Raw genomic sequence first — 22833 nt, forward strand, 5'->3', positions numbered from 1 at the left:
ATTAAGAATCTACATCTCAATTCCCTTTAAAAAGTCAGGTGTGTGAGTTAAATTAGCCTTGAGCAAGGTCTAAGTTCCACTGCCAAAAACCACTTCCACTGCCAATAGCCCAAGCTGACATAACAGAAGCATTTGGGGACTTTTCTGTAGCATTAGGCATTCATGTCTCTTTTCCACTTACTTTTTTAAAAATGTATTTGTATTGTGGCCAACTACCTCCCTCTCTGTTAAACGAGGTGAGTTTACAGATGGGGCCCAAATCAGATCCACAGCCCTACACTTTGAGGGACTTTTAACTCTGTCCCCAGACCTGGATCTGACTTTTGCAATCTTCCGTATCCTGGAGCAAAACATGCTGAAACTTTGGAATGTTCAAAATCTGGATCCAAATTTTGCAGCATAATCCCACCTCTGGGCTCCATTTCTGTTACAGTTGTGAAAGCAAGGCAATGTTGCAGTGCAGTACAGCCTTGTGATCCACACCTAGTCACACTCCGCACCCCTACAAGAATGCTGAAGCAACTTTCAAAACTCTAAATGCCAGAGGGCACTGGGAGGGTTCAAAGGCTTTCAGTCTGCAGTCTGAAATTGATTTTCCTGATATTAACTTGTGCAACTCTAAACTGTGTCCTTCATGCCCATGCATGAGTGTGTCCAGTGGCACAGAACAGCATCAGCCCCAGAACAGCTCAGGCTTTATGCCACAGAAAGCTGGCATATATGCCAGGGGTGGAAAGTCTGCAGTGGTGAAAGTCAGCTGCAAACTTCCCTTTGCCACATGATTCAGAGGCATCCAAGGCAGCCCAAAAAAGTGGCAGCACTAGGTGGGGACGGTGTCTTGTTAGTGTGGCCAAAGAAATGTGCTGACTTAGAACATCTCTGCTACAACCTTCACAAACTGGACCCCCAGACAGACTTAATACTAGCTACCCTCCCACAGGGGGACTCCTCCACCAGGCAGTTACTTTCACTGATGCATAGAGCTTAGAATTGCCTTCCTGTGCCAGCTTTGGAGAAAAGGCCTAGCATCTGTCAGAGCATAAGAAATGGCAGCATCAGAGCCATCAGCATGAGCATGAGACTGTTCAGGGGAAATTCCCACGTGAGATTCTGAAATCATATTCTGTGTAGTCTCCTCTCCGTAACCCAACACACTATGCCAGGAGGATCAGTCAGTAGCCATGACCTGGGGTGCACTCAGCTGCTACCATTCAGTCACTCGTCAAGGGGGGCTACTAACAGACAGGCGACAATTCTCCTCCTCCCTCTGCTTATCACATGCTGCACCCCATTCTAACAACGCCATAGTACTACATGAAAACAGAGAGAACATGGCATGCAAATGATGACTAACGAAAGAGAAATGACCATTTATTTCAAAAACGGCAAGATGTGGTTTGCACTTATTTATTTTATTAAAATGGTTACATATGTTGAAACAAAAAAGAGCAATACTAATAATGTTTGTTTTTCCTACATCATAAATAATTATTGAGTCTCCATTAGCTGTTGGCTCAGCATTGATCATGATCCTTGTTATTTAAAAAAACCCACACACACATACAACCTATTAGCATTTATGTTTTTAGAAAACATTTAAGCAGCAACAGAAAAAAATAAATTAAAGAAAATTGTAACAAGAAATGATGCAAGTATTTGTTAATTGTAAAACCTACTTGATATGTTTTTTTCAGGCTATTCTTTGTGCTTTGATCGTTTAAAAAAAGACAAACACATGTTTCTAAAATGGCTTGTCTTCTCCAGTTTATCCCAGAGAAGTCACTGCAAGTACTTTTCATTTTTAACAATATGACAAATATTGTTGTCATTTACTCAAATAAAAACACTGAGAATATATCTAACAGAATAGTTTGACAAGACAATCAATTTATTGTCACAAAATATTTAATACCAGAATAACTTATAATAGTATGAACAAGAGTGAAGTATTTACTTTCTGTTCTTAGTTACAAACTCACATTATTATGACAAAAATCCAGTAAGTCAGGTATCAAAAATTATTGTCATGGAATTCTAAATACATAATGATGCAAGTCAATAAGAGGTATACTTCAACTGTTCATACAGTCATGACATATGTTTCCTGCTTGGCACTTTATGTCAATGCAATCAGCAATTTAGAAAACAAAGTAAAAATATATATGTACAAAATATTTCCATATCAATCATTTTCACTGTACCCTAAATAAACCCAACATAATAGTATGTTACATCGGGAAGTGTCCTAGAAGTCACAAAAAGGATATTTGCTATATATCTTGACTATTTTAGTGCAACTGGAACAGACTATGCTTGTAGGGTAGTTTCATTATTGGCCCAATCCTGCTTCCACTGAAGTATATGGGAGTTTTGCTGTCAATGTCAACATTCCAGGACCAAAGGGCGAGCAATAACAACTGATAGGTTACCCACAGGAAAAAATATCCAAACCCTGGGAACAATCAGCTCTTTTCCAGTTTTCTGTAACTGATTCAGTACAAATTATATTTGGCTTCACCATTGTTTATTCAAGCACTGGTTAGGATATTGTTGTACGATTCAAGAAAACCTTGTACACCAAACACAAATTTCTGCTTTTACATTGATTATATCACTCAATAGCAGTCAAGTTTAGAGACTTAAAATGTTATTTTTAACGCATGATTTAGCATTGACTTTAAACCCTCCTAAAATACATGCTGATATTTTTCAATGTTTCATGTCCCAGATGTTTTTCATTTGCGTTTTAACTTGGAGTATATATAGTTTTGATTATGTCTTTTTTTCCATTGAAATGTGAATTGTCAATCAACTGTCCTTATTTGATACAGTATGTACAAAATAAAAGCATTTGGACATATTAAAGTAATAAGAGTTTCCATTGTGGAAAGTTATTGAGCTCCAGTACAAATAACAAACTGTACTATAGGTTTAGTTTGGTACCAGAAGAGATCGGTTTTGTTTATGTATATAACTACTTCAATAAGTCAATAGCAAAGCTTTAGAAAGATGAAATCCAAATTGACTGTACAGATGGTCTTGCTGCAACCTTCCCCACTATAAATCTCTAATGATCACAATGTCTGTGTGTACGTGTGCATTCAGATTAATTTGAATGACTGAAATATTCTTAAACCTGCATGTTTTCTACAGTATTGCACTTTTCAAAGGAGTTATTTTGGTATTTTAACACACTGCAGATACAGGTAAGAAACATGCACAACAACCTCATTGTCACTTTGACAAAGCAGACTATACAATTTTTAATAATACTGTGGATTTAAAAAAAAACAAAACATTTTCATTAAGATTCGCCAGTCATCAATTTGTATAAGTCAAATACACAAAAATTCTCTCAAGGGCTTCCAGCAATAATGTGTTCAGCCCTAGACTGCTCAGGCTCACTTGAAATAATATACAAAGATTAAGGTTAATGGCATTGTCATTTTGAGGCATAACTGTGTTGTACTATGCCCACGTTATAGCTTATTTTTTGAAAGCAAGGCACTTATTGTTATAGCAATGCAGACATTTTATGCGCACTTTGATTAACATAAAATAAGTTAATATTTTGATAAAAATGGACTTTATTTTATAATTTACATGCCTTTTATAGAAGCAATTGAACATTTTATTTAATACAATGAAAAAGTCTGGGTCTGAGAGTGCATTTTAATTTTTTAACTGACCATAATGTTAAAAGGATCTATTTTCAATATTTGCTTCATAGCTGTGGATCGGATTTTACTGAAAACCAATGCTGTGAGGAATGTCCATTTGACCAAAAAATGTAACAATTTCTCAAAACTGCTGAACTAATGGCACTTTAACAGTCTTTATTTCTGATATATGTGATGACTTTTGAATGATGCAGCTGGTAGTTCCCTGCAGTTTATCCTTTCCTTGGGCAAGGTTTGTTAGGGCCATCGCTGCATTGATCTCCTTCCAGTATGTTTCATCTTTGCTTGGTCCTTTTCTGTTAGCTGCGCTAGATTCAAGCAACAACAAACATTTACATGTACAGATTACATTTCTACCATGACATGTGACCAGGGTACATATTGCACAGAAAAATTCAAATGGCAAAGACAGCCCCTCACTCACCTTTCACACTTGTTGGGTCCATTTTCCAAAGTTTCTGAAAGCAGAGAGAAAATCCTATTATTGTCCATTTTGCGCACAGTATTTCCCAAAACATACCCCCCAACCCAGCATTAAATTGGCTCCGGTGGAAATAAGACTGCTTCTGAAATGGAGATTAGTCTTTGATTAAATTAGTTGTATAGATATCCAATGGGAGAGCCTGAAATACCGTGGACCAGATTCACTCAAGGGTCTTGGCCAGGAGGAACTAGCATAGACCCTGAGCAAGGCACCAGGTGACAAAAAGTCCACTTTGAGAAGCTACGGCCAGGTAAAGACACAGGGGTATCATAACCAGCAAGGCCCCCAAAGTAGGTAGCATTAATGGGGAGGGATCTGCTCTCTAGGGATGAATTCCTCCTGGAGCACAGCGTACCAGGCTTGGGTGGTAGATGTAGTTCTCCCAGCTTCAAAAAGGTGACTCTGGCCCTGGAAGCTTACTAAAGGTTCTGGTGGGATGAAGCTAGATGTTAAAAAAAATAATCCCGAGGACATCAGGGATGATAAGAAACATGAAAAAGCAGAACCACAGTCCTGTACGAATCTAAAGGTAAATTTTCTACAAAACAAAATTTCCACTGACAAGACAGTATGTGGTTTTAAATGGGACCCTGACCCAGTTTGTAACTAAACCACAAACAGGGATTTAGAAAGGACACATATTTACATAAATAACAAACACACATGATCAGTAGCCTTTAGTGATTTTGTTGTATCACAGGCATTTTCTCCTTCGCCCCATCCAGGAGATTCTTTTCAGAAAATTCTGTGAGGGGAGGGGAAAGTTGCATCAGCATATAGAACATTATATGTGATTATGCTCTATCCTGCAGCTTCCAGGGTGCACCAAGTGGCGCATATAGCCCTATGAAACATCTGCCAGGCAAACCAAGCTTTGGGGGGCAACTTGCCCCATAGCAAATGACACCCTTGCCCACTCAAGAATGACAATTGTTCATTCAAGGAAGTTCTCCACAGTAACAGACAGAAGTGGATTTCCAATTAGGCACAATAGGCACATGCCTAACGGTGCTGGCATCCCCTGTCTGTGTCTGGATTCCAGAGAAGACATATTTGAGAATCAGGCTGATCACTGGTTGCCAGCTACCACGATAATGCCAAGGATGATCTTTTCTTTAAATAGAGCTTCCATCTGAAGGGATCCCAAAACACTTTACAAACTTTACGAGGTAATTGTGCAAACTATATATAAAGAATCACTTCATCCGCCACTGGAATGCATCCACTTCTGTCATGAAACCCAGCATATGTTTATCAGCACAACACAGCACACAGCTATATTCTATACCAGTTCAGGGTGGGAAGTAAAGAATATGATATCTAGCTGACATTGCAGGAGAAAAGTAAGCTGGCAGGAAATAATTAAACGAGTTAGAATTTGGCTAGTGTGCCAAACTTTAACAAATACCCTCTCCTCTTCCAAAGTGCCATGAATTTCATAAATCTTCCCAAGTGGTCAGGGACCTGAATTTTCTATGTCTTTCCAAGATGAAATGTACAAAAGCACAGTACCCACTAGCAGTATTTTAGGATATTGCTTCAGTACTGGTCTCATCAGGGAAAATGTGCGATCTGTACTGAGAGAAGGAGTCACAGAGAGAAGAAGAACAAACATTTGATTTGGTGGGATGTACTGAATCATCCCAGTATAACAAAAGGCCATCTTCTTAACCCTGTACCTCCCTGTATATTCTTTTCTTCTGATTCATTTATTTTATTTCATTTTAAGAGGATAGGATGGGGGTGAATATGCCCCACCTTGTAAAAAACCCTGTGTGGGTAGGTGTACAAATAGAAATGGAAAAAATAATGAATGTCACTGCCAGAAGAACACACACTCACTCAAGCATCTGTGAGACTTTTACTTTAGGAAAACATTCCTGTGAACAAAAAAATTGCTTGTACAAACATTTGAGGAACATGGCCATGAATGGTGATCAGTATTCCAATTCCACTGTTGATTTCAATGAGTATTTGCAAATCTTTTTTAGGAGTGTTCATCTAGATATAAATGAAAGTGACTTGCCCAAGGTCATATCAAACCAGTACCACAGCCAAAAAATAGACTCTAAGGGCTTGTCTACATGAGAAGTTTAAATTGCACTAATTTTAGCTAGAATACACTCAAATAACTTGCATATATACAACGCAATTCTAGTCCTCACTCACCGACACTTACCATTACATAATGCTATTGTTTTAAATAAAAAATAACTCTTTAACTCAGTCAGGTTTTGTTTTAAAAAACAAATAGATGTACTTAAAATGTTTGTCTCTAAAATTGCACTGTAACAGAAATATCATTGATTATTTTGCAAAGTTCTTGCTAACAATTGATAAAAGAGAAAGATTGTATAATGAACTCCGAAAACCTTTAATTTCCAGGGTTGTGGCCCTTTTTGCTGCCAAAATTCCTTTGCTTCTACTCCAAGTTTCTACTGCACTTCTTGTCTTGCACTTCTATAGTAGCCAAGAATCTCAAAGCACTTTACAAAAAGTATTAATTAAGCCTCACAACAACCCATTGAGGTTGGTAGGCATTGTCTCCATTTTATAGATAGGGACAATGCAGCACCGAAAGGCTAATGACCCCGTTCAGCCAGGTGATAAGTGCCTTTAACTCCCCCTGATGTCAAGGGGAATTGAGGGTCTCTAGGATTGCTCAGCACCTTGGAAGATCAAGTCTTTAAAATGACTGGACCAAATTCACAAAGCAAAGCTACATTTTGCTTGTTGTTCACCTCTCGTAATTTGTCCTGCTCCGTCTCTCTGAGTATTGGGCATAATGTCTTTTGACATTCTATGTATCTGAATACCAGCTAATCAGAATATTTTAACTGCAAAGGCAACACATTGGTGAAAACAACTTCTGAATGTAAAAAAATACCCACAGGACGCTGTATTTCTGAACAACAAAGGAGATGGGGATCTTGAATGCTGAAAGCCAGAATATACAATGTATTCCTGAAAATGGTGCTGTTTCCTAAGACAGATCCTTTTCAGTTGCAATGGTAAAAATGGCATGACACTGGCACTGAATACTGTCCTTGACAATGGTATTTGCAAGGACCGAATTAATAATGCTAAACATACGAAATCCCATTGACCATACCGAGGTGAGCACTTGGTCATCAGCAATGTACAGACTGAGCATTTTAATCTTGACCTATAACTACTATAAAATAGACTTGAACTGCAGATCCCAAATTTGACCAGTACTTTATTCAGGAGAGCAGGGATACCCCAGATTTACCCTATTTAGTAGCCATGAGCCTAGGAGCTATCTTAATTTGCATAAAGTAGACCTGATTGCAGACATCTTTCTCTAGAGGTCTGGCTCTCCTTTTGGTTCCATCAAGATGGAGCAATACATACTGGGAGCTTTAGCCTCAATGAGCCAAGCTTCTTTACTAAAAATTAATAAAGGCTGCATTGTAGAGGTCTCTAGTCCACATTTGGCTTTGGTATTGTATTTTGGTTACCAACCCTGTGTAGCCTGATAAAGGAACAAGCCAATATCATGTCATGCACTATGTACAGTACTACCAAATTATAGGACCTCCACAGCACTTTACATATGAAAAGCACTGTATAAACAACTATGTCTTGAAGAAGAACTCCAAAGTTCGTCTCTCTCACCAGCAGAAGTTGGTCCCATAAAAGACATTACCTCACCTACCAGGTCTCTCTAATATCCTGGGACCAACACGGCTATAACAACACTGCATATAGAAAAGGAGGACTTGTGGCACCTTAGAGACTAACCAATTTATTTGAGCATAAGCTTTCGTGAGCTACAGCTCACTTCATCGGATGCACACTGTGGAAAATACAGAAGATGTTTTTATACACAGAGACCATGAAAAAATGGGTGTTTATCACTACAAAAGGTTTTCTCTCCCCCCACCCCACTCTCCTGCTGGTAATAGCTTATCTAAAGTGATCACTCTCCTTACAATGTGTATGATAATCAAGGTGGGCCATTTCCAGCACAAATCCAGATTTTTTTGGGGGGGGGGGGAAGAAAACCTGGATTTGTGCTGGAAATGGCCCTCCTTGATTATCATACACATTGTAAGGAGAGTGATCACTTTAGATAAGCTATTACCAGCAGGAGAGTGGGGTGGGGGGAGAGAAAACCTTTTGTAGTGATAAACACCCATTTTTTCATGGTCTCTGTGTATAAAAACATCTTCTGTATTTTCCACAGTGTGCATCCGATGAAGTGAGCTGTAGCTCACGAAAGCTTATGCTCAAATAAATTGGTTAGTCTCTAAGGTGCCACAAGTCCTCCTTTTCTTTTTGCGAATACAGACTGACACGGCTGCTACTCTGAAACACTGCATATGTAAGGATAAATATATAGCAATAAATACTACATGACAGGCACCTGCAGTCATTATCAACTGCACAACACTGTCTACTGAATTCCAAATACCACATTTTCTAAATGTCCTCTAGTTTCAGCTGCATTCAATATTCTTCTTCTGTGTCCTACTGAAAAGGTACTGGGTTAAGTATCAGAGGGTGATGCACTTCAGTGAGGGGAGGAGTGATTTCTGTGTACACTTTGGAAAATACTTCAGGGTCCTTGGGGTGAAAGACAATTAAACAGCAACAGTCAGAAATGCCTTTTGACTATGTGTTTGTACCGCGTCTAGTGCAGGGGGCGCTGGCCTACAACTACCACAACATAAATAATCCATAATTATGAACATTGTTGTTGTTATCGTTGTAGCACCTTCCTTTCTGCGCCCAGTTACACAAGCACTCAAGAGGGTTAGATTTTATTGGCCAGGAATGCTTCATTCTGTTCCCACCATGCACCCAAAGAGACCAGCTAGGCTGAATATTTGTTCCCTGTTGTTTATAGCAGGAAGTATCAATAAATCTCCTACCAATGGGATCCTATATACCTTTCCATTAATAGAAGTGTTCAGTATAGAGTAAGCATTAAAACTATAGCATTCAGTGCCAAGATTATAGTTACTGGACAATAATAGCTCTGTAATGCAGTATGGTATTTTTCAGGAGTCACATAATTATCATTATTAATACATCACACATATAGTATATTTTGTTTTTCATATTCAAAGTTCTGTAAAAGTATTAACTCATTAATAATCCTGACAACACACTCGTGAGGTAACTGTTATTATCTTCATTAGAACAGATGGGGAAAATGAGACGCAATGTACTGAAGGTGACACTATTCACTCCAAACTCGTCAACTGCAAAAGAAAAGTTAAAAGTCATATATTTTCGTTACTATGCCTGCCCTGAGCCCTCCTGCCAGTTTTAGTACTTTCATCGGCACAGTTGCCTATTTTAAAAATATTTTTTCTCTCCCTTGCTACTGCATGAAAGACCCACACAAACTGAATAACAGACTGCACAAGAGAAACAGTGAAACTGGCTAGACAGAACAGGCTGTCACATGCACTAAGTCAAACTGAGGAAAGAGCAAGGTTTTTTTTCTCCAGTGTCTTTCCATTATATTTATCTTAGCTGTTACTTTTAACGATAACAGGCAAAACTTTTACAGACAGATATGTGGTTTTCGTAAGTTGACGGTGTCCCTTTACATGGCTTGTCCGATGCCCCAGAAGGAATTGGTGTAAAGCCAGGAGAGGAATACAGGGGCATTCCATGCAACTAGGACAGACCCCAGCAAACTAAGATCTCCTTATTTTGACATGCTTGCAGCAGTTTCAGTTATTTTAGAAACACTCATAGGCCTGTCTAGTTATTTCAGTTTAGCCTCCAAATATGGAAAGAGGCTGGAATTTAAGAACAAAGCTTTCAATAATATAAATTACAGCTACAGCTTAGTCTTCATTTTGATCTGACAATATTATTCTTACAGCACACACTTGTGCAATTATGAACAGCTTCACCAAAGTTCCCTCTAGTGAGCAGCTAATGAAAAAACGATCAATTATGCTGCATCCTGCTTAAGGGACGCACATCCTCCTTCCCTCCTATTTTATGAAATTTATAAAAGGATCATGCAGAATTGTAGTCTTTGTGTGCCAGACCCTGCTTTTTTGTTATCATTTAGAATATGCAGAGCAAATGGAGCTTACAATTCAAAGGGAAAGGGGTGTGTATGAGAGGGTGGAAGAGAGAAAAAGAGAAGGTTACAGATTATTATATAGTGAAAACAAACCAACATGGAAATTAAGACACAGGAAGTCACTCTCATGTGACTGAAACATATTTAGAATGTATAGATTCCTTATGAATTTCACATTCTCTATTCCAGAAATAAAGACAACTCTGATCAAAAGGGGCTCTTTGTCCCCAAATCGTGAATACTGTAAAATATTTGCGGGGTTGATAAAAGGCCGTGTATAACTATCTTCATTTTAAAATTGGCAACAGCACTCGACTGTTTCTCTTTCCTCCTCTTGTGCACTGTGTTTTGTTGGTTTGGGAGACCCTGGTTTCACATGTGTTGACCAGCATTTTCAAAACAAGCTAAAGAAAGAAACAGAAGGAGGAAGAGGGATGAGGAATAATAGGAGTCAGTTGAATGAAAAATAAAGTTTACATGTGTATGTAAATTAGTGGTGATGTGATATAATTCTCCAGGTTACAGACATATCTTGATTGTATAATGCTTTTCAAACCACAGTTTAAGGGTACATGACTTAAACAGCAGTGTGAGAAAGCAGAGGGGAAAGCTGGGTTAAGCGGAACTATTATTATTATGTTAATTTACATCAATATAGTTCCTTTCCTCCCAGTAGATCCCAAAGTAGACCCATAAACCAATCAACATCACTAAAAATCCAGCCACCTCTGGAGGACGAAGGTAGCAAGCAATCAGCGTAGAGCAAGCTACGCTACAGAAAGGAGAGACAATTGTAATCATGAACAGTGGGCCATTCTCCTACTCTTACAAAGAGTGTCATTTAATATCCACGCAGAGCAGGTAGTACCTTCTGAAAGACCCGAACTCAGTAAACAGCAGTTCATCTAACTTGAGTGGAGGAAATGTGAGTTGACCCGCCTCTGTGCTCAATCTATGGAGACTAGGTGTTACCGTTCTGTTCCTTAAACCAACAAATATACTTCTTTCTGAAGGACAATTCTGTTCAGCTAATGGGCCATTCTATCAAACAGCTTTATAGAGCATTTACGATCATCTTCTGACCCCAGAAACTGGTGCAGAGTTGTTCAAAAAGCCTTTTCCCTTTGTGCTCCCCTGTTCCATGTCTCGCTGATCTACAGAAGCCCCATGACAGATAAATTATAGAGGGAGGAGGGTAGAATGGAAATCTCACTCTGAATCTGACTGTTGTATATAGCTTTTTTTTCTGCAGTGAAGAAAGTCCAACATCCTCTCCCCCCACCCCCCCACAATTTCCCCATCATAAGCAACAGAACTGCTCAAGGCAGTTTACAGCCTCGAGAATCTGGCCTGTCTCCACCTGGAATCAGAATTAAATGTTTCTCCCGTGGGGAATTTTCTATCTGCTTTGTGGACAGGGTTGATCAAATTTTGAACAGACTGGCTGCCGCTGACAGAGTTATTTGTGTCAGGTCAGGGGAGAAGCACTGGTTGACTTACTGCCAATTTGCACTGCCAGAGGTGTTGGGGAGTATCAGGCTATGACCTGTGAACTGGACCCACATCCATCATACTGGTATAATCTCCTGAGCACATACTGGGTTCACACTCGGCAGAAATTTGTCAATACCTTATTTTGTGGAGCTGGAGGAGGAAAGGTGCCAGAAACTCTCAAATGAATGACCTCTAGCCCCATGCTCAGAAGACCAATTCTTTAAATTGATGTTTTCACTGATGATTACCCTTTCTGTATGCTACAAAAGGTTACTGAGAAGGCTGTGATGAAGTAGCTCCAGCAACACCTTGCCTCGACCCCTTTCAATCTGATTTTAGATCTGGCTACAGTACAGAGACTGAACTGGTCTTCCTGGCTAATAATCTCTTTCTGTCACTGGACAAAGATACAAGTACCTGTACTGTCCTTCTTAGATCTGTCAGCTGCTCTCAGATTTATCTTTGGAGCCTGGCAGCGGGAAGAGAGTTGTGTTTGAATGGCCCCATTACTGCTTTATGCAGAGATTTCAGAGGTGGAATTGGGACATTTAAATATAGATTTGTATTTATTTATAGGGATTTTTTGCTGAGAGGAGTTGCTTATCTGCTCTGATGGTTCTCTCATATAGGTATCAAAATCTGTCACTCCCCCTCTCTTGATTCAAATGTATATGAGGTCACTGGACGAGAGTGAAATAGTGTGGGCTGCAGTGCCAACAATATGCTGATGACACTGGGTATGGAGGTTATTGCATATAGGCCTTACCAGTTATTCCTATATTTGCCAACTCCAGACTGAATAACTGCAATGTTCTGTGCATGGGAATACCTCTGTAGACCACTTGAACTTCAGCTAGTGCAGAAGCATTTTATTTAGACGCTTTTTTCATATGGATCATATTATACCTATTCTCCACAGACTGCATAGGCTACTAGTTTGTTTCAGGGTGCAAACCCAGGTGTTGGTATTGATCGATTCTTTAAAGCCCTATATGGTTCGAGTCTTGCCTGTTTCAGAAATCACCTTCTTTTGTGCACCCAATTGACAGTTGGGAACAGTGCTGCTCTGGATTATCATCCCTAGATTTGAATGGCTGGGACAAGGCATTCTCAGTGAAACCTTCACTTCTGGAATTTGCTTCTGGCTCTGGAACATCAGACCCAAGTGTGTTAACCTTCAGGGATTGGTACAAGGCCTATCTACTCACTCAAGTCACTGGAGACACAAGAGCTTGAAGTTTTCCCCTGTGGAGTTTATAACAAAGAATGGGAAGCGTTGATCTTGGTGGAGAGCTGTCAGCAAATGGAGGATTGTGTTACGTTCTTTTGGGGCCTGATCCAAAATTCACTGAAGTCAACGGGAATCTTTCTTCATTGACATCCCTAGGCTTTGGATCAGGCCCTTCCTTTGTAATTAATAATGGAAGAGCTCAGCTATCTTGCTGATAGTCAGCAGTATAAATTTTAAAGTAAATAAATAACTGTCATAAGCTTAATATATGAAATGTTGCATATGAAGGGACTACAAAATATCTTGTATTGACTGGAGGAATGGACCAGATGATCAAATAGGGCTTTTCCATCTCGAACTGTTATGATTTATAATGTAAACTAAGAAAACTTCATTTGTCAAGCAGTGGGGAGGGGTATAGGAGAGCTAAAGGAGGGAAAGAAAAGAGGAGAATGGAGAAGAGAAGGAAAAAAGATAAAGGAGATTTTAAAAGGGGGAGTGGGGAGAGAGTGAGAGTACATGAGGAGAAAGGGAGTAAGAGGTAAGAAGAGAGGATATTTTCTGGATGTATTTATTTTCTTTATTTTTAATATTAAAATATCCCCTTCCCAGCCAAGATCCTCAAGGTACTGCAGACGGACATGTTTAGATTTTCACTCTATTTGAAAAGTATAACTAGGAGTTCTTAAAGATTAAAACAAGGCTTTTAAAATAAAAAAGTTAAAGTTAAATGCAGCCAGGGTAAGCTCTCTTATACTGCATGGCAAGCCCCAATTGTTTTTCATTAAAAGTGAGGGATAAAGGAGTGGGTTTCAAAGTCATTTTTCAACACTATGTTGACACTATGGCAGTAAAATCAGATTTTGTTATGCTAGTTGGCTGTGGGTTTGGGAGCAGACCCTATATGCACGGTATAATATTATGATATAAATGCATACACACAGGATGTTTTCAGACTCCTGCCACAGAATTCACAAAAATGTTGCACAGAACTCCAGGGACTCTGCTCATTCCCCTGAGCTGTCCAGTTCCCCCACACCCCAGTCAGCCCTCCCCAACAACAACAAAACATACTTATACAAGGTACAAAAGTCATTTAAGCTGCAAGATGCCCTATTGTCAGGCCATACATCCAAATTTCTAACCCAATGCCAGAACTGATTCCAGGGAGTACTTATCCAGCATTACAGAGTGAAACATGCAAGTCAGAAGAGGGAAAGGACTTCATTGTTTCTCTCTCTCTTGCATACACCTGATTGAGGAAAAGGTAAAGAAGCACTTGACAAACTGACATGACCTTTCTAAAAATAAATCCACAAAAAAATGTTCATTTCAAAGCACAATGGGATGTCAGCAATAGTTTTTACAGCTAAATGTTCAAGAGTCACCTAAGTTGTGCCTAGACATTCATACTACCTATGCAATCACATAGGAAAGGCTTAAAACAGGGCTTCAATGGTGCATAAGCATTGCAGGGGCAAATTTCACCCATATACAGAGAACCTTCATATGCACACATTGACCCACCTGTCACAGCGCTTTTGAACCAGCTTCAAGAGGGGAAAGAGCTTACTAGGGCCCCCAACAACTTGTTTCAGATCAGAGAAGGGCAAACAACAGATTTCTCAATTCACTGGGAGTTCCAAAACACAAGGAATAATTGTTTTGAGTTGACCTGAAAGGAAATGTTTTTGAAATTTCTGGTGAACCAAAAAGTTGGAAAAAAATCTGTTTGGGGCTGAACTAAATGGTTCATTTGGCCCAAAACAAAAGGTTTCAGTTTGACGGAAATTCATACATGAAAAGTCATTTTGAATAAAAAAAATCAAAATGCTTCATTGCATACATTTCACAACAAAATGTTTCGATTTTTTCAGAATTTTGTTTTCTTTTGTTTTTAGCAGAGACAATCTGGCAAATTCAAGGGAGTAGTTTGGTGCCTTAGTCCCCCTGGGAATCTAGCCCAGAGTTCCTGTGTGACGCTAGGCAAGTCACTTAAACCAACATCTCACAGGGGGTCACTGATTGTGTGTTCCTCATTTTCTGAGCACCTTACTTGGGACCCTGGGGTCTGATTTACAGAAGTGCTGAGCACTCACAGCTGCAACTAAAGTCAATGGGAGCTGTGCTTTGAGCACATAAAATGCTATATAATACTAAGTACCCTGAAAAATCAGGTCCTGGGCATCCCAAACTGGACACCCAATATTAGGGGATCTCTCTATGCCTCAGATCCTCATCTGTAAAATGGAGATAATACCACACCCATTGTCTCACAGGGGTGTGGTGAAAATAAATTCATTAATGTTTGTGAAGCACTCAGATACTATAGCTATAGGTGCCATAGAAAACCCCTGAGGAAACCAATAATTCTGTTTGAGTAGCATGCAATAAATAAGGCCTAGGGCCACACATGATGAGGAGAAACAAAATATTGAACAGCTCTTCATTAAGTGAGCACCATCCATCTTATGCACTGAATGAGGCAGGGGTCTTGTGGAAAAAACGGTATGGCCCAGTCTCCTCCCATCCCAATTCCCAGTCCCAGTTTCCACACACACATCCAGGCTCCTTGACCCAATCTACTCTTCCCCCCTCCCCTTGTCTGGGTCTCGGCGAGACAGTCTCTCTGCTCTCAGTTCAGGTGCCTGCACCCCAACCCAACACAGCCCACAGCAGCCTAGAGATGCAACTGCAGGGAAAGTCCTGCTCAGTCCCAGTGTGCACAGAATCTTTGGAGTATTTAGCTTCTAAAATCCAAGCAGTCTCTACTTAGAATGTGCAAATCACAATTTTTCAAAGGCTTATAACTTTGCCAAATTTGGATGGATTTTCACGGTGTTGGGAAAAGGCATATCTTTGATACAAAGTCTACCCTCGTACCAAATTTCAAGTCCCTTCTCCTCCTCTGCTCACCACAACTCAGTTTACCTTTATCTTCTTGTCTATTATACGTTTCTTCCCAAATCCAAATATTCCCAGACACCTTCCAAACAATAGGCCCTTGGAGATTTCCACAAGCTGGAAGGTTTGTCGATGTAGATACTATACTTTCAAAACCATTAAATGAGTGAATGAAAAAGAATACAGCAAACAAGATAAAGGAGAGAAGAATATTGCAGCAAAAGGAGTTCACAAATTTTGTCCAGAGTTCAGGAGAAGCAGAAATTCCTCTGCTCCTCAAGGTCTCCAACCACCTGCCTGTACGCAAAGAAAGATTTGGGTCTGTCTTTGTACCAGGAGATTCTCTCCCTTCAGATGTGAGGAAGGTGGAATCCCATGTGGAGTCTAGCATGGTGCAATTTCAGTGTGCTGTCAAGAAACTAATCTTTGAAAGAGCTCTCAAACCCAGCTATGGTGGTGGGTGTGGTATCAGGAGATAGATAGCTTAGCTTGTGTTCTTGAGGAGTAGAGGAATCTTTACATTTTAAATGTCAACTCATTGAAAGTTGTAAAACAGATGAGGCCATTTTACTCCAGTATAGTGTCTAATGTGCGGGAGGTCTTAAAACAGTAGTAGATAGATTTGTATATGACACTGTGAAGGCTTTGGATCCGAAGAGCTGTGAGGAGGAGAACTGAATGGTTCTTTCGGCAAAACATTTGAAACTGTCTAATGAGGTGAATGAGAATAAGGAGAACTAAACAAATATTTGTACTGAATGCCTTGTCAGAACTGGGAGATTGCTTCTGATATGATCTATACTTCTAATGTTATTGTTTCTCACAGGCTTACAGACTTTGTAGATGTTTGTTGGCTACTAAATCATTCTTTAAGAATGTTGGCACCATTCCTAAGCTTGACTCGTCTAAATGAGAAGAGGTTTGTTACACAGTAGATACTGCTGCTTTGAGAGAAAGTGGTCTTGAAGAAACTAGCTTTCAGAGGACAGTTGAGGGTGTGATCTAGCGGTAAGAACACTGGTCTGGGAGTCGGGATTCCTGGGTTCAGGTCTGAATTATGCTTCTGACTCTGTGACCTGGGCAGCCTCCCAGTGGCTCAGCTGATCTATTTGCATAATGGGTATAGTAACTGCGGAAGTTCAAACCCAATGGCATTTGGGGATTTGCAGGAGACTTACATTACTTTAAAATGCGTTTGAGGAAAAGTTGCAGAGTTTTGTCTGTTAACACTGACATAAGACATGTACGGACAGATTCTCCCCTCTGCTGAAATCTACACAGCATAGGAAAAAGTTGGGAGAGTGGGAAAGGGCCATCAGGCAGCAGCTTCTGACTTACAGCTGGTCAGAAATTTTTCATCAAAATCTTTTTTCAATGAGAAATGTTGTTTTTATCAAAATTGAAACATTTAAAAATGTGTTGATATCAATGAAAATTCCTACAGAAAAAATATATTTCAAACTGGTCAACAAAATTGTTTCCGAAAATTCTGCAAACCTTGAATTTTTCAGAAACTCCATTCTGTGGGAAATATTAAAAATATTTGATTTTGTTCTGAGCCAAACTGAAAACAAATTATGAAATGTTAAAATTTTCTACCAAACAGAAATTCAGACCAGCTCTGTTACAACTTAATTTTCAAGCTCCCCTGGCCCTAGTCTAGGGGCTGCTCTAAGCTATGGTCCCTACAATGAATTACACATCTCTCATACCCCTCTTCACTCAACTCCTTATTTTCCCCAAGCATCCCCTCAGAAACAAGAAGAGGGGCAGTTGGTGCAGGAGCCAGCTCCATCATCCCTACACCATCAGAGAGTCCCCACTGCTAAGCAGTGCAAAGTGGCTGGCTCTTAGTACAAATATCCACTGTACAAATGTGAAATGTCTCTATGGACAATTGTTCACAAGAACAGGAATTTTTACAAAGTCAAACACTGAATAGAACAACAGAGGCTCCTAACGTGCAAAACTCAAACAAAAACATAAAATCATTTTCAAAAAGAGAAATGAAAAAACCCAACATCTAAAACAAAAAGGTTATTAATGGGGTGTTGTTCTGATTAGCTCTAGGACTGTCTGTGCTCCAAATAAAAATCACTCTCTTGATTGGGTGAGATGATTCAAAAAAATTATTTCATTTGAAGAAACTGTATTGCCCATTTGAAACCGTAGGTGATAAAACAATAGTACATGCCCTTGTTACTATAGTTTCCCATATACCAGCACAGCCTCATCTACCTGACAGGGAGACTGTATCAATCATATTTATTATTACATATGGTTCTCAGAAAACTGTTCATTGCCCTGCCCAATGCAAACTAGTCTACAACTGAGTCTGAAGAGCGATGCGCATCAGTGATTTCCATTGAAGTCTAGCTCCGTGACTGGGGGTCATCACCCCTTCGAATCAAGCACTGTGTTATCAAAAGCAGCACCTAACAACAATGTCTTGAAACTAGATCTAAAAACTGGATATGATTTAAAGTCTTTGAAAGTCCATTTGAATGTCTTTTGAAAGTCATAACAATCACTCCTACTGTTGTATAAATCAAAACTCTTTGTCTAAGTAACCAGAAATTAGCTATTTAATTTTCAGCTAAGCTTCTACTACTTCATTTTTTTCAAGACTCTTTGAACTGATAAGTAATGTGACCTTTAAAATCAAATTTGTAACAAGGAATTCTATTTAAGCACTTGATAATATAAACGTGGTAAATTACCACATGAATATATTTTTAGATTGTGCCACTCTCTCTACGAGAAGATCAAGCTATATTTTCTTTTTGTACCTTGAGGCAAAACAGGAGTTGTGGAAAATGTTTATCAAAAAAGGTAGTCTTAGAAACCCAGCCAAAAATTTGTCTTCATGTTATTTTAAGAATGCTGAAAAGTGTGTGTGTACACACACACACACACGCACATATAATTTCATACAGAATCTTAAATATGTTTAAGTTCTACAGAAACAGTAGAAAGTTTTCTTTCACATACATTGAATTTTAAATTAGTGTGTAATTATGTCTTTAGCTATGTTATTGTTCCTTGTTTCAGCAGATTATTCAGGATGCACTCCACTATGAAACCACTCTGATTCCTAAACAATAGAAAGGATGCCCTCCACCAGGTACATGCATATTGTTTATTTCTGTTGCAAAGAAAAATTTAAACAAACCAAATGTCCAGTCAACACTTACTCATTTGAAACAAAAAGAATTCTCTCTCTCATTGAAAGCAGATTGTAGTGAAGAAGCAGCAGTCTTCAAGGTTGTATGATGTTGGCAAAACTAAAAAATGCTTGTAGTCCAACTTGTTTATGTTCAGCTGTGTTTACTTAGTCTTAACTCGACAAAGTCTGCCTCTAATTATACATAGCAGCCATTGGCCCACAGATAAATAGATATTACACAAACGTTTGGAGGGAATGACGTTTAGCCACTATAATTTTTGGAATAATTTACTCTGTATCCTGAACTTAAAGCACCAAAATGATTCATAACATTTTTGGGATCCAAACATAAATATTTCCACTTAACAAAGTGATTGATCTCTATGACCTTTATGAATTTACATGACATGTTACTCACAAACAATAATTCTATAGTTAGGAATCCTGCATGTTTGTAAAAGGTGATTTTAGGTAGAGGTAGGGACTGATTCGAAGTGAGGTCAATGGCAAGACTCCCATTGGCTTCAATGGGCTGCGGCCCAGAATTTGCAATGCAAACGGAAAAGAATGTCGCAAGAGAGATGACTTTAACTCAGTTTTAAAAGACATCTCTGTAACATAACAACATGCATGCAAGTATATATTGCTCAGTTATCTCAAGAGAATAAACCTCAGATTAAAGCTTATGTAAGCTTAGGTAAGAAGCAAAACCTCATTGCAGTGCCTAAGTTACATATGTGTATTGCATATTAAACATGTATTATTTACTTTGCTGGCTGTTATTTATACAATGAAAAATTAACATACATTGCTCACACTCTTGGATGCTATAATCCAAACTCAATTTTCTCTTTAGATCAGGCAGATTTTGGTTTGATGACATTTACATATAATGCTTGTAGTTAAGTAGGCCTAGTTCTTCTTTGAAGTCAACAGGAATTTTGCAACATTAAAGATATTATTTGGTCCATGTATTTTGTATTATAAATTAGTAATTTGACTAAATAAATAAATTATAATCCTTAGCTCTCATTCCCCCACTGATACCCTCTCCTATTGCTAAACCTGTACCAATCCCCACAAACATACCTGAAGAAGAGGTTTGACCTCAAAAAGTGAGACATGCCAGAGACTCCTTGAAGTCCACTAGGGACTTCAGTATTGCTATTGATTTTAATGCAAGGTGCTCAGATATTAGGATGGTGGGTAGGAGAGTAAACTGTAGATGGGGTGAGGGGGTGGGAAGAGAGACAGAGAGAGATTATTGGATTTTATAAAATTAACATGCTTTTGAAAAATTATCTTTTTGATCAGAATATTAAATAAAGAGACAGCCACTGATGCAATAAAAAGCATATGGTATTGATATAAGCAGCTTGTCTACCTCTGACATCTAAAATATTCAGTTTAAAGAAAATTAAGACACTTGTTTACACAGTTCTAGCTCTGTGTTTACAAGACTAAAATGAATGTTTCTAGATGGGACGATTATACCCCAGTCATTTCCTCTCATTTTGCCTTGATTCACAAATGAAAATTGTTATAAAAAATGGAATGTGTTTTTGGATGTGGGTAGCTGCAGAGACAGAAAACAGATTTTTATCATGTGGAACAGCACAATGAATTCTTTCTTTTGAGGCTATTTTCTTACAGAGACTTTATATTAAGACCTTATTAGGTTGTGATGCAAATCTGCATGCGTTCAAGAGTGTACCAATTACTCAGAACTGAAGAAGACTCAAAGACCAACTGAATCCAGGAAAATGAAGCAGCACAGAAATCTCATCATCAGCCCAACCACATGACAAAAACAGAGGCATCTCCAAAGTCACTGATAGAAATGCCTGCCAAAAAGAGAGAGACTGCTGCAAGAAAAATAACTTTCACAGCTTGATATCTAGGTCTTGTGACTGCTGTCCAAACAAGGAGTAGAAGTGGTACTATATAATGTGGCAGAGTAAACAGAACCACCCACTCACCACCACAGACAGCATTTTTAATCCAGATAATTTATTTCTTTTAAAAGTGATATTTTGGGGCCAGGGAAGCGGGAAGGGAGAACAAAGGTTCTGTTGATGTTCCATTTAAGTTTAAAATTATATGGATAGTCTGATCTGCCATGACATACATTTATACACTTGGATACACATGTAAAATGAATTATATGGGAATGTAGGATTTGCCATGCCAGATCAGACTATTGGACCATCTAGTGTGATGTCCTTTGTGTGCCAATAGCCAATACTTGATGTTTCAGAGGAAGGCTAAGATCCTGTAATGCTCCTTACCAACTGTCCAAAGCCTGTGGAATGGGGTAGGTGAATTTTCTTCCTGGGCCTTATAGATGGCAGTCTTAAACGTCTTAAAACAAGTTTCAGAGTAGCAGCCGTGTTAGTCTGTATTCGCAAAAGAAAAGGAGTACTTGTGGCACCTTAGAGACTAACAAATTTATTTGAGCATAAGCTTTCGAAAGCTTATGCTCAAATAAATTTGTTAGTCTCTAATGTGTCTTAAAACAAGAAATTCAATTTGCAGAGGTGACAGAAAGAAAAGGAATTATGGGGTAAAGTTCAAAATATTTGGACTATTGGGTCAGAGATGCATCCAAACATGTCCAAACCACCTTACAGTAGGCTGAAAATTAGGCTATAAATTTGAAGACATGCCTCTGTGAGAGATTTCCAATACCTCCAGGTTTGGGTTCGGTTAGGCCAAGAACACTGTGAGTACAGCATTTGTCATAGTATTTCAGCACATCCTCTTCCTGCCAAAATCAGGAAGTGCAGACGTACTGGAAAATTAAAAGAAAAAAAAAGAAGTCAACTGAGCCTTTTCCAAACTCCAAATAAGATCAGGTTTGTTTTAAATTCTGAGCAAAGATTTATATCAATTCTTATTGTATCCTGATCAGGTCATACCAATCCTTAGAGAAAAAGTGTGCTTACTTTGATCCCATGTTACATGTAAAAACAGTGCAGACATGCAGTGAGTGGACTCACAGGTGCCTGCCAGAGGCTGGGTGGTGAAATACATTTCTTAAAAGCATGTCCTTTTATGGAAAGTGCTGTGTAAAGAATGATGCCACTTTTTCATTTACTCCATAGGAAGGTTGACATTTTCTATGCTTGCCTAGATTTTTTGCCTAGATTTGCCCCAGTGAAACCCCAGGTCTTCCCCAACACTTCTACCAGTTCTCTGCCCTCTCCAGCATTTTCTCTTCCTGTCTCCTTCCCCCAACACTTCCCTTTCCTTTTCCTCCTCTTTTTCTCTCCTTCCCAGTGCTTATTTCCCATTCCTCTCTTCCTTTTCCTAATCTCTGTCCTTCCCCATCAGCTTCTCACTGTTCCTTATTATCCATTCCTTATCTGCCTCCTGGCCACAAAGCCTTTTTCTCCACCTCTGTTCTTTCCTCCTTCTCTTGCCTCTTCCCCCACTTCATGATATCACAGAGATGAAATGACACAGCAGGAGGCCCAAACAACATGCTACCTGAAGAGTGAGGGTAAATCCTGTAAGTTCACAGTCAGTGCTAAAGTGAAAAGTATCATCTAAAAAAGACATGATCACATATGAATAAAATGAATAGGGAAGTGTTATTTATCCCTTCTGTGACGGGGCGCCTGCCCCGCACTGGCCCTGAGAGAGTTAAAAACAGCCTGGGGAGGCTGAGTGACAGGCAGCCAAAAGAGTGGCTGCAGGGGAAACAGCCAATTAGGATGGCGGCTGCAGACAATTAGGCGGTGGCTGGACCAGCAATTCAGGGCCCAGCCAGTCCATATAAATGGAAGCTGCAGACCA

General features: G+C 39.2%; 1 protein-coding gene across 5 annotated transcripts in view; it reads right to left on the reverse strand.

Moving 5' to 3' along the window:
- Window positions 1-1505: 1505 nt before the first annotated feature.
- Window positions 1506-22833, reverse strand: part of MKX (mohawk homeobox) — a 56250-nt gene continuing 34922 nt past the window's right edge. For 3 of the 5 annotated variants that reach the window (XM_074943414.1, XM_074943412.1, XM_074943413.1), the window contains exons 6-7: window positions 4105-4138; window positions 1507-3988 (exon numbers count right to left, since the gene is read on the reverse strand). In XM_074943414.1, the coding sequence (XP_074799515.1) occupies window positions 3802-3988; window positions 4105-4138 (221 nt within the window). In that variant the 3' untranslated portion in view covers window positions 1507-3801. Of the gene's footprint in view, window positions 3989-4104; window positions 4139-22833 lie in introns of all 5 variants that reach the window. The other 2 variants (XM_074943409.1, XM_074943410.1) reach the window with 2 other exon arrangements.

Source organism: Natator depressus, chromosome 2 (genome assembly GCF_965152275.1).
Source record: "Natator depressus isolate rNatDep1 chromosome 2, rNatDep2.hap1, whole genome shotgun sequence".
In the NCBI taxonomy this organism is placed as follows: Eukaryota; Metazoa; Chordata; order Testudines; family Cheloniidae; genus Natator; species Natator depressus.